General features: G+C 50.4%; 6 protein-coding genes across 6 annotated transcripts; 3 read left to right on the forward strand and 3 right to left on the reverse strand.

Moving 5' to 3' along the window:
• Positions 1–480: 480 nt before the first annotated feature.
• On the reverse strand, positions 481–3,661 carry ASPWEDRAFT_41767 (putative C6 transcription factor). The gene is made up of 5 exons (XM_040835642.1): positions 2,676–3,661; positions 1,347–2,625; positions 990–1,291; positions 851–940; positions 481–801 (listed from the first exon to the last, which is right to left on the reverse strand). Exons 1-5 carry the CDS (start codon positions 3,333–3,335, stop codon positions 727–729), a joined length of 2,406 nt encoding a protein of 801 aa, XP_040687559.1. The 5' UTR covers positions 3,336–3,661; the 3' UTR covers positions 481–726.
• A 523-nt stretch (positions 3,662–4,184) lies between these two features.
• On the forward strand, positions 4,185–5,677 carry ASPWEDRAFT_41768 (sucrase/ferredoxin-like domain-containing protein). Its single transcript, XM_040835643.1, has 3 exons — positions 4,185–4,811; positions 4,860–5,378; positions 5,427–5,677. Exons 1-3 carry the CDS (start codon positions 4,524–4,526, stop codon positions 5,496–5,498), a joined length of 879 nt encoding a protein of 292 aa, XP_040687560.1. The 5' UTR covers positions 4,185–4,523; the 3' UTR covers positions 5,499–5,677.
• A 116-nt stretch (positions 5,678–5,793) lies between these two features.
• On the forward strand, positions 5,794–7,430 carry sld2 (the record flags this gene model as incomplete). Its single annotated transcript, XM_040837726.1, has 2 exons — positions 5,794–5,944; positions 6,016–7,430. 2 exons carry the CDS (start codon positions 5,794–5,796, stop codon positions 7,428–7,430), a joined length of 1,566 nt encoding a protein of 521 aa, XP_040687561.1.
• Positions 7,431–7,593: 163 nt separating this feature from the next.
• ASPWEDRAFT_52265 (RING finger domain protein) lies at positions 7,594–8,700 on the reverse strand (the record flags this gene model as incomplete). Its single annotated transcript, XM_040837727.1, has 2 exons — positions 7,594–8,438; positions 8,493–8,700. 2 exons carry the CDS (start codon positions 8,698–8,700, stop codon positions 7,594–7,596), a joined length of 1,053 nt encoding a protein of 350 aa, XP_040687562.1.
• A 253-nt stretch (positions 8,701–8,953) lies between these two features.
• Positions 8,954–10,962, forward strand: ASPWEDRAFT_112407 (rRNA 2'-O-methyltransferase fibrillarin-like protein; the record flags this gene model as incomplete). Its single annotated transcript, XM_040828325.1, has 6 exons — positions 8,954–9,113; positions 9,189–9,236; positions 9,290–9,471; positions 9,524–9,792; positions 9,843–10,621; positions 10,664–10,962. 6 exons carry the CDS (start codon positions 8,954–8,956, stop codon positions 10,960–10,962), a joined length of 1,737 nt encoding a protein of 578 aa, XP_040687563.1.
• A 264-nt stretch (positions 10,963–11,226) lies between these two features.
• On the reverse strand, positions 11,227–13,020 carry ASPWEDRAFT_113776 (uncharacterized protein; the record flags this gene model as incomplete). Its single annotated transcript, XM_040828433.1, has 2 exons — positions 11,227–11,890; positions 12,002–13,020. 2 exons carry the CDS (start codon positions 13,018–13,020, stop codon positions 11,227–11,229), a joined length of 1,683 nt encoding a protein of 560 aa, XP_040687564.1.
• Between the last annotated feature and the right edge of the window lie 1,610 nt (positions 13,021–14,630).

The raw sequence follows: 14,630 nt of genomic DNA on the forward strand, positions 1-14,630 counted from the left end.
ATCAACGCGGGATGGTTCAGCCTATGGCAGTGCACAGCCCCACCACACGCTCAGGGGCTGCGTGGTCCAGCCAATCACACTGCAAACTCTGTTTTGGCCCCTGGCAGATCCAGCGAAATGTATTACCCACCGATACGGTATGGTCAGATTGGGGCAGCGCATCAACACATCAGTGGGGATCAGCAGGATGCAGGATGATATGCCCATAAGAGAGATGAGCCATTAAATATTTCAATATCATTAAAGATGAATAGATGCATTGTGCATAAATCAAGAACAAGAAGTGCTATGCAATCCCAGCACTGATCAGGGGATAGCCAAGTCGTCAATTTCGTCAATCATCGATCATGACTTCATCGCTCCAGCGGTTCCACGATCAACGCCAATATGTGATGCAATGGAGATATGGTGCGACCTCGCTTGTGGATCATATCCACTGTTACTACGAACAGCATCATAGTATTGACTCCCAAGGATATAGTCGGAATATCATCAATCGATTGATACCATCATACTTCTATTTGATAGTAAAAAGTCAAATACTATTTGTAAACGCTTTGATACACAAGATAAATGATAGAAACAATCCACACGCCAAAGATACAACAGCCACCTCATTACTCCTTCATTATGAATAATTCCCGTCAGTAGTCGATAAATCACAGGACATGGCTGCAGTTAGATCAATACAGTATACAGAATAACATCAATGGACCAGCCATTCGATCATTCCTCAAATGCAAGTCCCGTCAAGTCCTCCCAGTCAAACACATCCAAGAATGGGTCGAATTCCCCAGGTGGCTGCCATCTCGTCAGTGTCACATTCATCAAGAGTCCGAGATCAACATACCGTGATGCCAAAGTTGGGTGGCTGTAAGATCCCATTAAAGCCCGGGGCCAGAGGGGGTGCCAGCCCGGTACTTGCTGCTAAGCTAGCGACCTAAATCACAGTCAGTGTAGGTCTTCATACTAATATGGAGGAAACTCACTTGGTTTGTCTTGAAACCACCCATTCCCGGATTCCCCAAATGAGCACAAGTAGCGTGTCGTGTGAAGAGTGTCTGTGCAAAGATAATCACCCGCTCAATCACCTCCTGCTTGTACACATGCGCCTGAACTGGCCACAGCTTTGCCTTCACCAATGACAGGATTGTTGACATGAAAAAATACTCCTTCGCCCCTTTGACTACCAGAAGGAGTCGCGCCTCGAGACATATCAGGATTGCTTCTACCAACCCTATCAGTGACTCGGGTAATCCGAGCAGTGTACGAGTCATAAAACTAGAAGACGCTGTGGAGACAGTTAGAATAAACGTCGACACGAGGCTGCAAGGGGCTAAACTTACCGGGCCCATCATTTCCTGCATGAAGGATCTGGCATATCGTGCACGAGGCTTGCATGATCCAGTCACCCATAACACATAATGACAGCTGTCTCGATGTCGTATGTAACCTTCGCTGTGTTGATAGAATCATGGTTGCCATTTCCAGGCGGGCTCGAGCGGAGGGAGTGAAGAGGGGTTCTTTGACAGCCTCGATAGCAAAGGGAGTATGGATGGTTAAAAGACTGTGTGCGATCTTCATTTCCAGCAAAGCTTTCATTAGAGCAACCTTGTGCTGTGTTTGGAAATCATCGGCGTCCGAGGTTGGCCACAAGGGAATATGCGCGAGTTGTCTGGTGAGCTCCCAGTCCAAGTGGAGGATTTCCTCGTAGCGGCAGCTGATTCGTGGGGAGTGCATCAGCGTACATGCCTTGATCCGCAGGGGGAGAGATTGTGCCAGAATGGTCTGGAAGGAACAGTCGGTGACTTCGTCCACTGGTCTGGATTCAGGAAGTTCGGTGGTCATTTCATTAATCTCCGCATCGTTGATGTTCAAAGCCAGTGCAGTATCGTAGTCGGACAGTTGTATGGATGGCGGCATTCCGCGGTCGAGGGCAACCTGGAGATCAAGCTCGACAATAGTGGTCCATATCCGTCTTCGCATCTCCTTGTTGAACACGGAAATTTTGGTGTACCGACTGGGGTCGCGATGGTACCCCGCCAGCATGGCCTGCTTGACCAGGGTTCCCGTCGCCAGCCAAGCCTTGCTGCGCTTCATACCAAAGGCATTCAAGGCCATAATCTGCAGAACGTAAAGACGAAGAGTCGTCACCTCGGGTCGCTTGATGTGAGCATTTTCGAGCCACTTCTCCGAATGGAGAATCCACTCCACCGCGGTGTAGCATTTTAGAGGTATGTCGTTTTTGTACTGAAGCGTATCATAATCTGCCAGATTCCACGCGCAGGCTAACACCAGTAGCAGCTGGACGACAAACGTGGGCGACGCGAGGTCCGGATTTTCTTTTAGGGCCCAGAATTCGTCAAGCTCCCTAAGAAACGAGGGCACATGGAAAATGCGATGTGTAGACTCGATGTAGGTCAGATAAAGAACGACCAGTTCGTCGACCACCGCACGGCTGGGAAGCAATCCGATCAGCGACGCCGTGTCAGGCAGCGGGAAGGGTTCATTCAACGGCTTCCTTTTCCAGAGACCTTTCTTCACTCTCTCTAGATCAGGCCGAAGCTGCGCGAGATGAGGACTGGACAGTCGGATTTCCTCTGCGAACGGCCTTATGTCGGGGAACTAGGCGGATGGTCAGCAGTTTAATAGTCGTGCGCAAAATTCCAACATACCTGTGCCATCAAGCTGGCCAAAATTCCCGCCCCGTTAAAGCGGGTCTTGGTTTCTTTCCCCCTCATCATAATCCGGGGAGCAAGGTCTAGTTGCTGCGAGGGAGAAGCAAGGCCATCCTCGGCCTCCAATTGACCGGGCGCTGCATCGTGGTTGTAATCGGTCATCCGCTTAGACCGCTGCACAAGATCCGTATTCACATAAGGCTCCTGGTTGATACCAGCCTTCGGGGCCCCCAACACCGTCTCGAGGAAATGATCTTTTTTCTTTTCCACGGGGGGCCTTTCCGACATGGACATTGTCGGCGCTTGAGGCCGAGGCGGCAGGGCCCTTATCCCCGAGTCCGGGGGCGTGTGAACGGGCGTCCGGTCACCTTGCTGCATAATTGGGACTGATCCTGTCGCTGTGGAACCTCGCTCGGAGAAGACGGTCGAAGCAACTGTATTGGGCTGCTGCCACAAGAAGCCATCCTCATAAGTGCATTTGGTGGGTGTTTTGCTCTTCAGACATCTTCCGCAGATGGGGTACTCCCTATCGCACTTCAATTTCCGGGATCTGCAGGCCTGGCACGAAGCAGTCCTTCTCTTGCGCTTGCGCTGCCGTTGAGGCTGCTCATGGTCGTCGGGAGGGGCCTGGCTCAAATTCTGCTGGTCTTCGGTCATGATTCTTGCTGTTTGAGTCGATTGTGCACCTGAGAAGGCTACCAATCCTTACATATCGTCGTCGAATATTCGGGTTGCCCCCCCCCACCCCCCTCGAGGGATCGGCGCAGACTCGGTTTTCGCTCAGGCTTACGTGTGTGCGGCGTGCGACGGCCCACCGGCCGAATTATCCGGAAACGGCAACCGACTCCGGGCTATCCGTGGTCTGATCTGGATTTTGGTTGATTGATTGTAGAGAGTCTCGATATGGTTGTTGATGGCATCGTGGTGAGGCAACAGTTGATTCAGGACTGTCGAAGCTGTTCTCAATTTCAGTTACTCGAATTTGTGCCATTCGCAGGGGAGGGCAAGACACACAGCCGGTGATGTCCGTGTGACTCCACTCACTCCACTGCGGCCTCCTTTTCTTCAGCTGATAATCTCGTGTCAATTGGGCTATAATAGGCAGGTGTTAATGCTACGGTTCGTATCGGAGAATTGACTTGCAGATTTTGATGAATGGCGGAATTGCGCGATCAACGATATAACTTAATGCTGGCGATGTCGCTGTAAGGAGGCTGGCAATATGCCAGGTGATGGAAGTTATTGATGATGTGTTTGTGGCCTATCATATGTCTAGAATATGAGCACAGGAGCATAAGAAAGGGTTCATATAATGATCAATCGAATGTTTGATTGCGTAGGGTTGTTCAAATGGAAATGACCAGTCTTCCCACGAGGTCAATCTGACCAAATTGAAAGAATCAAGAATAGAAGACAAAGGCATGTCAATAGAGTAAGAAGTGATATCTAATATTTGGGAAAAGATGATGCCATTCAATAGGGCTGATCTGTACTAACCACAGCTTCCCCGGAATATCAACTCCGAGATGACTGACTTTAAGTCTATGTAAATCCACAAGATATGATTCGATATAAACCAATTGCAGATCAAGATCGATGTACTCTATTTAAATACCAACCATGCAAGCCAAATAGAGCCATCAAATCCACATCTAACGTCTTTCGGAGCTCGGCCTCGGTGTCGGTGATAGAAGGTCGGAGATGACCTTTTTTGGCCCATAAGACGATATCAGCGTCAGGCAGCCGTGCGTATAAATGACCTCTCTACTCTCTCACCCCGAAGATAATTCTTGACTTTGAAACTACACACGGTTCCCTATTCCACAGCCGAATCGTGACTGCATCATGTTTCGGTCACTTCTCTCGTTTGGCGCAAAGCGCGACTACATCTTCCCTACAGTTGACCCGAAAGTCGATGGACCAGATTGCTTAAAAGAATGCGCGGACTGCACGGTGCATTTTCCATCCAAAGTCAAGGTTGAAACCTCCAGGCCTCTTTATGGAGGCATCGACGAAATCAACACCCATGTTCTTGTTGCTACGGGGAAATCAGACTGGAAGGAAAAGGTCGAGCATGAGCCAGGGACCTTGATGGAGGCATTCGACAAGAGATCTGCAAAGTCACGATATGGGGTATGTATTCCTGCCCAAAACCTGACGAACTGGGCTTAACTTCAGCAGCCATTAATGGTTTCTGCATCAAACCTCATACCAGCAGACCCGGATTCAGAGGAAAACAGCAGAAGGAAAGCATCGACAGTCTTGCTTCTGCCGTCATTCACATATGTCGATTCAGTAGCTCCTACGGATATCCCCGAACTGGTTGATCGCTTCATCGACGCTCCACAGTCTCAGTCTTCGGATAGCAGCAGTTATCCCAACTCCCAACTGTCATCCCGGCCATGTCAGCATGACTACGTGGTGCTTCTCTGCTCGCATAAACGACGCGACGCCCGATGCGGCATCACGGCACCTTTGATCAAGAAAGAGCTCGAAAGACATCTGCGACCTCTGGGACTCCATCGTGATGCGGACGATGACCGGCCTGGGGGTGTTGGTATCCACTTTGTCTCGCATGTCGGTGGACACAAGTTCAACGCGAATGTCTTGATTTATCGCAAACAAGACCAGCAGATGATTTGGCTAGCCAGAGTTCGACCTGAAGATTGTGAAGGAGTTGTCAAGTATACAATCCTACAGGTAAACAGCCCTCCCTAAGATCTAGAAGCCTTTGTTAACAGCAAGCAGGGCAAAGTAGTCCATCCGGAAACACAGCTCAGAGGAGGATTTGACAGACACCGTGGGTTGACGAGTTGGTAGATGCCCCATTCATTTTAGCCATCGCATTATAGCATAGCGTTTAGATTTTTTCTTTATATAATTAAATAAGATTTGACACTGAAGATAAATGAAGAACGAAGATAATCGATGTGACACGTGACGTCACGCAAACCCGCGTTAATTGATTTCGCGCACGCGCCACGAAAAGAACCAACGGCCAGCGAAGGATTACCTAGACATCTAACTCCTAGCCTGCTCCTCTCCTTCATTCCTTCCATAAACTGCATTTATACAATTATTATATCTTAATATTAACATTCTTGGATATGCAATAATGGCAACGGCTGCCGTGTCGAACAGCGCGGACTACGCGACTTTGTCTGCCAATCTCCGGGTCGAGTTGAAGGAGTGGGAGAGAGGGTTCGCGGCAGCCAACGATGGGAAGAAAGCTGAGCGGGGTGATATTAAGAAGGTTCCAGAGATTGGTATGGTTATTTTGAATATATGAATTATCTGGTAGAAATTGACACGTGCTAACCTGTCTCCTCCATTGCAGCTGCTAAATATAAAGAATATTCCCGATTAAAGGCTCTCGAAGCGAAAGGCTCACAACCTACACAACTAGAAGAGCGCCCTAAAAAACGAAAACATACATCGCCGACAGGGCCCGAAAATTCGCAGACCACATCTACACCACGAAAAGCATCCAAGAGTCTCTTCGAGACACCGTCGAAAGTACGAGCCACAAGAGCCCATCCGTCCGAAATCGATCCCTATGACTCCCCATCAGCGTTGCGGAGGCTTTTTAGCCCAAGTTCACATATGCAAAAGCCTTCGCCATTGAAGGCTGCAGTTGGACCCACACCCCAGCGGGATGGCAAGGCCCTTGGCTTGTTCGATTTACTATCCGAATCTGGCGGTAGCACTGCGACACCATCTGCGACGAGGGTGGCATCGACACGTGGAGAGGTGGCTCAAACACCCTCGAAGAAAAAGCCTATGGATACTATCGCGGAAGAGGAGGAGGAAGAGGAAAGCCCGCGAGGCGCGCGCACGCCCGCATCATCTGGGAAGAAGTACATGCTTGCGAATCTGTTCGCGACACCGACGACACTACGCTATGCCGCGATGGTGGAGGATGAAGAAACAAAAGCCGCGGAATATGAAAAACAGACAGCTGTTAATGGGGCTACCCAAGGAGGCGTGGGATCGGACACACCTTCATTCCTCCGACGTTCGAATTCAGGACGCTACGGTGGATCCAATGCTGCGCTGGATGGCTCCGGACTCAGTCCCATGGGGGTGCGAAAACGACCGCAATTTGTTGGAAAGGGACTGTCGGCTATCGTTCAAGGATTACGAGATATGGAGGAAGAACGCCTCGAAGACGATTTGGATGCACTCCGTGAAATGGAAGCGGAGGCAGAGGGCATGAACGTTGATGTGGCGGATAGCCAACCCCCGGAGAATAATACCGGTCGACCATACAAGAAGAAGGGACAAAAGAGAACCACGCGCAGGGTGCGCATGAAGCCAGTGCTCTCAAAACCTAAGCCCGAACCGCGACTAGGAGAACAGGATAGTGACGATGGCGGAGATGACGAGGAGCCCGCCGCAATTCCAGATACACAACTACCAAACATCGCCGAGGAAGATGAGGGCGGCCACGACACCGACGAAGCTTCACTTCATACCATGTCAGAGCCAGACATCGACTCTGATCCCGACTATGGCGACGAGAAACCTAAGAGCTTCTCCGAGAAGATGAAAGAGGCCATTTCGGTTTCCGGGAAGGGAAGTCAGGAGCGTCAAGAAAAGGCACCGCCACCTGCCACGAAGAAAGAAGAGACCAAGAAGGCTCCTGGTCGTCCGCGAAAGGTCAATCCCGAAGCGCATGCCAACTACCGTTCTTTGAAGATTCGAAGCAGGGGGTCCAGAGGACGAGGCGGTGCACGCTTCGGCAGGAGATAGCCTCTCGTGCGGCTTGGCTTTGGTCCTATTCATGAGCAATGATTACAGCGCAACTTATTTTCTAGAGATACCATTTGTAGCAGGAAATCACTGCGTTCTATTCTATAATACAAACATCCTCATGCATAATTCATAGCGTCATAAATATCCAAAAGTACACCTTTTAATCAGGAATGTATCGGTCTCGGGCATTTTGTACTCTTCGAGCCTGTGCTCCGCTATCCCGAGGTCTCCCTTGATATGGTCTCCGTGGGGTATACGGCTTTGAAACTCGACCACGGGATGAGTGTCTACCAGTGCCATAAACTGGAGTTGATCTACGATCGGAACCACCTGTGCCTGCGTGATCAGTAGGGGTAGTTCTAGAGGATACATCCTCATATTGAACATTGCGATCCCAGTCCTCTAAAGAATTATAAGGACTTCGAAGCCAGGCCTGCATCTCATGCAAGAACAGACGAGCATTATCTCTTCCGATGAAATCCCGCAGTAGCTCCTCTGCTTGCCCCGCACTGCCTTTCACATCAACAGTGCGAAGGATAGCAATGATATATTCCAGCAGAAATTCCGCATTATTGGCCCGACGGTTTTCCAGCCTCTGTTGTCCCGGACGAGCGACCCGGTCCTGGCGAGAATCTTCATCAGCTTCCGGATTTAGGAATGTAAAAACCCGTAGTTCCCTTCTGATCCATTTTCGTGCGCGTGAGACCAGCTCCTCGTCGCGGTTGAATTGCTCCGGGACTAGCTCACGGTATTGTGAAAGTCGATTGGAGCCAACTCGTAGAGAGTACAACTGGTGGCGATAGACGTGTCGCCGTCGCAGAAGCGGGTCATCGGGCTGTTCTTGGGGTCGCGGGCGTTGAACACGTCTCGGAGGTCGAGGTCCACGACGTATTTCGGGTCTTGTGGGAGGAGGAGCAGCTTTAGAAGCTGGAGGAGGGAGTTTATAGACTCTGGGTCCCTCTGCGCCTTCGAGGTCGTATTTCACTGAAAGAACGTCACTTTTGCCTGTTACACATGAGTTAAGAGAACCGGGTCAAGACACAGCGATCAGCATCATACAAAGCGGGCAGCTGGGGCGCTGTTCCAGCCAGCTGACAAGACAAAGAAAGTCGAAGTTGGCATGTCCGCAAGGCACTGCGATGCTTGGTTCTGTGACAGCCTCGAGACAGATGACACACGGGTTGCCCGCACTCGCATCCTCCTCCTGCGCTACCTCCTGAAGAGTCCTCTGCAGAATTTCCTGCCGAATATCGACATCCTCAGACATTCAGACCGCAACGCTAGCCAGATTGCAAAAGCCTGGGAGTTGTTTTGTGAGGGTTGACGTCCATCGGGAGAGTTGCAAAGTACCGCCGCCCAGGTCACGTTGCGATCGCCTGCCAGTTTTCGCCATGGCAAAACTCCGCGGCTGGTCGGCAGCATTCAGGGCCGGAAAACGCAACAAGAATACAGGCGGTCGTCGTCGAGGAGATGCACTAACAGCTACAGCATTTGCTTGGCCATTGCCGAATCAGTATAAAATGAGGTCTGCAAAGTCCGTGGTCTCCGAGAACTGGTATTCTCGTCCTGACGCTGCGTCTGCACCGACAAACGGGTCCCTGGATCATGACAATATGCGGCTGCCCTCACGCACCATTACGGGTCTGCGGCGGTGGTCGGTCATTAATAGGGAGCTCCCAGGTAAGATTTTCTGATTATCTTTTGTTGTTACGCGGTGAATATCGGTTTGCTAATCGTTGTCTTCTTTCTCAACAGCGGTGTCGCAGGTAAGAGCTATCCACGTTTACGACTTCGACAACACATGTAAGATCCCACCATCAGCGAGCTCCGAGCCAGCGGAATTAATATCGATAAAGTGTTCTTGAGTCCCCTCCCGAATCCGCAGTTATGGAATGGTCCGACTATTGGCTTCCTGCAAGCTTACGAGAGCTTCGCAAACGGAGGATGGTGGCACGACCCGAACCTCCTTTCAGCTACTGGGGATGGAATGGACAAGGAAGAGCTGCGAGCTTGGGACGGCTGGTGGAATGAGCAGATTGTGTGACCTACGCATGGCCCATCTCTGCTGACAGTTGGCTGATTTGTCGCAGGTCCGATTGGTGAAGCTGAGTATGCAGCAAAAGGATGCCTTGACGGTGCTCCTTACCGGTCGCAGCGAGAGTGGCTTTGGGGAGATAATCAAACGCATGGTGGACAGTAGAAAGCTGGAGTTTGACCTCGTTTGTCTCAAGCCCGAAGTTGGCCCAAACAGCGAGCGGTTCTCCTCCACCATGGTGTTCAAGCAAAGCTTTCTCGAAGACCTCGTTCTCACTTATGAGCAGGCTGACGAAATTCGGGTGTATGAGGATCGTGTGAAGCAGTAAGTTGATATCGAGTATCTGGGCGAACAAAGGGTTAACTCGTTGGTAGTGTGAAAGGCTTTCGGGATTACTTTGAGCAGCTGAACCGAAAGTTCCAGTCTGCACAGGCTTCCACCCCGAGAAGACCGATCAATGCAGAGGTGATTCAGGTAGCCGAAGGATGCACATTTCTCTCCCCTGTAATTGAAACGGCTGAGGTGCAGCGTATGATCAACTCTCATAATCGCTCTTCTCGCAACCCAGCGCTCAATGGTACCAAGTCACCATATGGTCGACTGCGTATCAAGCGCACCATTTTCTACACTGGATATCTTATCTCAAAAGCGGATTCAAACCGTTTGATCAGCCAATTGCTGAATCCAATCCTGCCCCATGGGCTTGCTGACTCCAATGACTTGAAGTACATGGCTAACAACATTCTCATCACGCCCCGTCCCGCACCCAAGTCCATCCTGGACAAGGTTGGTGGAATCGGGAAAAAGCTAAGCTGGCAGGTTACTGGCACTGCTGTGTTTGAGAACCGGGTTTGGGCGGCTCGTTTATCTCCTATTCCTGCGAATGAAAAGTTCTACACAGAGAACCCACAGCCCGTGGTAGTTTTGGCTGTGCGCAAGGGCGCCCGTCCCATTGATGCAGGCAAAATCCAAAACTGGCATCCTGTCCCTGCTGATAAGGCATTGTCTTTTGAGACAGTCGTTGGCGAGAAAGTTGTCTTGCGCGTTGAAGAAGAGAATCCCAATGAAGGCGAATGGGAAAGCCAGTTCTTGAACAAGAACAACAAGAGGCGTCATCAACAAGAACGTGATGAAGACATTCTGTACCCACAAGGTCAAAACGGCCAAAACGGTCAAGACGGCCAAAACGGTCAAGACGGCCAAAACGGTCAAGACGGCCCCCCTCAAGGTCGACCACACCCCTACTCCCACCCACGCCATGGAAATGGCCACCATCATCACGACGATGGACCTCGTCGTGGATCCTATCGTGGGCGTGGCCGTGGAAATGGTCGAGGACGAGGACATTCCAACCGCGGAGGGCGTGGGAGAGGCCGTGGCCGCGATGCTGGTCCTCCCCCAGGTTATAGATCACTGGACGATTATGGTGGTTATGAAGGAGCATACGAAGAAAAGCAAGGCTCAGGTGGCGGTGCGCCTGTGATGAATTATTAAGTTCTGATTCATATTCCAATCACCGATTGTCATGATACACTTGTCTTATGACTGTTTTGATGGGTTCGGTTTTTGCATCTGAATATGGCGTGTATGAGTATGGGGTTGCGACCACTGGTTTTTTCTGTTCAGATTATTGATGGGTTCCAGTTCATTTCTACTATAAAAGCAGACGTACGAATTCTCCTATTTTTACCTTCTAACATGGATTTGAAGTGGTGTAATGGTTAGCATCCTCACGCTATTAACTAGCTAGAATAAAAATTAAAGATTATGCTTGACAGTGACTGGTGCAATCCCCAATAAATCAGTGATAAACTCGGTCGTGATGGGCTGAAAATCCTGGAATCGATATAAAACGATGCCATCCGGCCGCACCAACACGGCGCCGTCTTCTCCCACTCCGTTCAACTTCTTCCACTCCTCGATAATTGCATCGTCCCAAAGATTGACCATTGTCCTTACGATTGCAACGCTCACCAAACTGCTTTCTACCGTGGCCCATGTCTCATTTGCAGCAGCGAGTAAGAGAAACCGCTCTCTCATCAGCAGATCTCGCGTTGAAAATGCCTCGCTCCATTGCCTGAGCCAGACATGGGGGAGATGATGGCCTGGGATGGCCGAGGGATGGTAATTGACCACGTCGAACGCTCCGTTTTCTTTCAACTGTCCTCCATGACGGCTCTCTGCTCCTTCATCTTTCACATCTAAACTGGGATAGAACCAGCCGACTTCTGCTCCCGGGGCGTGGAACTCGCTGTCGAGAACAGCCTGTGCTTTGACGACTGCATCTCGCAGATGGTCGCCCTGGGGGTTGGTCTTGTCGAGAAATGCTTTTAACGATTTATCGTTGTCTTCTGGGCGAGCATCGGGTAGTATTCCCAGAGCCCGGTCCATGGCTAAACCGTGAGAGCGAAGGTTGGTCAAACTCGTCCGCGCAACTTGCTGGGCGATCGGCTGACGTTCTTTCTCGTATGTGTCTAGCAGTTTGTCGTACGCCGCGTCTTTATCAGAGTACCGTTTCTTGATGACCATGGACAGTTTCCAGACTAGATTCTGCACGTCTTGTATACCAGTGTTCAAGCCTAGAGCGCCCCAGGGCGGAATGCGATGGGCTGCGTCTCCGACGAGGAATATCCGGCCACCTTGGCTTCGAAATCGTTCTGCAACGATAGCGGTCACTTGCCAGTGACTGATACTTTTGATCTCTACTTTCAGACCAGGGATTTTCAGCGTCCGATGAAGACGTTCGATCATGGCTTTCTCGTCAAATTTCCGAGATTCGCTGGGTGATAAAGCACATGCGAACATCCACTCCTCTGCCTCCTCTGTCTGGTATGGTCCGAGATGGTATAGAAAGCCGGTGTTTATGCTTCCTCCCATTTTCGGATCGACGAACCAGGTGATGAGTGCATGCGGGTTAGGATGATGCTCGCTGATCGGCGCTTGGATATAAGCTGAGACCATGTCGACGAAATCCCGATCACCATGAGCCTTGATCCCCAGAGCATCGGCAACCATACGTCCCCCATCAGCGGCCACGACATACCGTGCTTGATACGTTCTGAGAACACCTGGGTCGTTGTCACGTTCAACATATAAAACGACATAATCTGGTTTCTCTTCCACTCTGACCACTCTTGCATTATTCACGATCCCGGATGGATTCAGCAGCTTGGCTTGTCGATGGAGGATCGGCTCTAGCCGAATCTGAGGTAACATCGTGTACCGACACGGACTCGCACGAGCATATTCCTCTGCATATTGACCCCCTCCCCACGCATCGCGCGACAGAATCTCCTTTCCCTCCGGGCCAAGACTGGTATACCATGCTGTCTGCGAAACTGACTCAGGTGGAGCAGCCGCTTTTCGAATCTCCTCTTCAAGACCCAGAGAGCGCAGGTATTCGACCGTCCGCTGGTTTAGACCGAGGGCTTTGGGGTGAATCGATGTCGACTCGTGCTTTTCGAATAGAATGTGGGGTATGTTATTTTTCGAGAGGGCAATTGACATTATGAGACCGACAGGGCCTCCACCAATGATGGCGACTGGATGCATGCTACGTGTGCGTTTGGAAGCTTCCTCTTCTAGACGGGTTCATATAATGAGACGCAGTGGATTGAACTATAAGCTATGGTAGGGAGGATGGCTATTATATATCATATCCTTGTGTCCAGCTCATCTACTGAACAACAAACATGCATATGATAAGACAAGGCTCCATGCAAGCCCCACGAAATTCGGAAATTCCGCATTGTCCATCCAGCGCATCTCGTGGGGTTCAGTGAACATGTCATTTCTCCATACAGCACCACACCTCTCCTCCTCCTTCTCCACATGTTCCTTTTTGATTCTCCATGCTCTTACGCAAGTTGATTATTCGTGCCTTGAACCATGGTTCGGATTTGCATTGAAAAATAAATCTAGGCCATGCAAGACACACCAATCCACTTCCACAACCAGGCTAAGCTCTGTGTAACTTGTCGCTGGTGCCCAGCAGCAGTCGCCCAACTTCCAATGGTTGCAGTTGTGGTGCGCGTCGTGTAAATTTCATCCGCGAGCCCGCCACTGTCGTCGTTCAAATTGAAGAATTCGACATTGGGAACCGAAGTGAAAACGGGACATTGCTCATAGTGCCTGCGATTTGCGCTACTGCAGTATCGAGGAGGATGCTCCGGCAAGCAACCCCTTGTACTCGTGGCCGAGTTCTTCAATGAAAGCTCGCAGCATCTTCTTCGCTATATACCTTTTGGGCGTTCCTGAGTAGGGAATTCCAAGCTCAACTTGCGGAGTGAAACTGGTCCTCCTAATCATGCAAGGAGACCAAGCGATGCTCTTGAGCCCGTATACGACTGAATAGCTCTCTTGTCTGATCTGCCTGTTCCCGTAACACCGGGCTTCCTCCAAACTCCGCCAGAGAGATCTGGCGCTGGACATGGCTTCGCCGGAGTATCGACTTCTCCACACCATAAGCTTGGGATCAGAATGTCGCGTTGAATGAGCCATATGCCTTCAGCTTCTCTCGTGCCGACTTCGACTCTCTATCCAGCCTGTCTTTGTCGAGGTTTAGCTCGTCAAGAGCACTTTGCCGAGGAATCATGTATGTACTTGATATTCCATGGACAGGAAATATGCATTCCACATTCCATGGCCTTGAATCGTGGTGACAATAGAATTGCTTTGTGTTCGATTAGCTTCCAGGAGGGCTTGATCTCAGATAAATCCCCTGCAATTTGTGGCAGTGCTTTGATGGTGTTATTCTTCCTGCCAGCAAGAGAATAAATGTGTCTGAAACAAGATAAAAATCTTCTGTTTCTGGGTTTGCCCCAGCCGGGAGATCCTCGACAACTCCTGGAGCGTTGAAAGGTTTAGCTCCATCATAAGGATGTGAGCACACCGGTGAGAAGTAAATGTGGGCGGCCATCTCGAGGGTCTTCCCTAACCCACACTCTGTGCATATTGATGCACCATCTGTGCCTGAGTTTTCTCCACATCCGCAGGCAAGATAAATTCATCAAGCAGTGGTGAGAACGATAGATGGGACAATAGCCGTAGGATCCCCATATCCATATGGCCTGCATCGTGTCCCTCGTTTTTTGTACCGCGGTTCGGCCAAAAGATCCACATATCGACTGTCATGCACCTCAAGGAGCCCTTTTGATAGTTGG

This window comes from Aspergillus wentii, assembly GCF_001890725.1.
Source record: "Aspergillus wentii DTO 134E9 unplaced genomic scaffold ASPWEscaffold_5, whole genome shotgun sequence".
NCBI classification, from domain to species: Eukaryota; Fungi; Ascomycota; class Eurotiomycetes; order Eurotiales; family Aspergillaceae; genus Aspergillus; species Aspergillus wentii.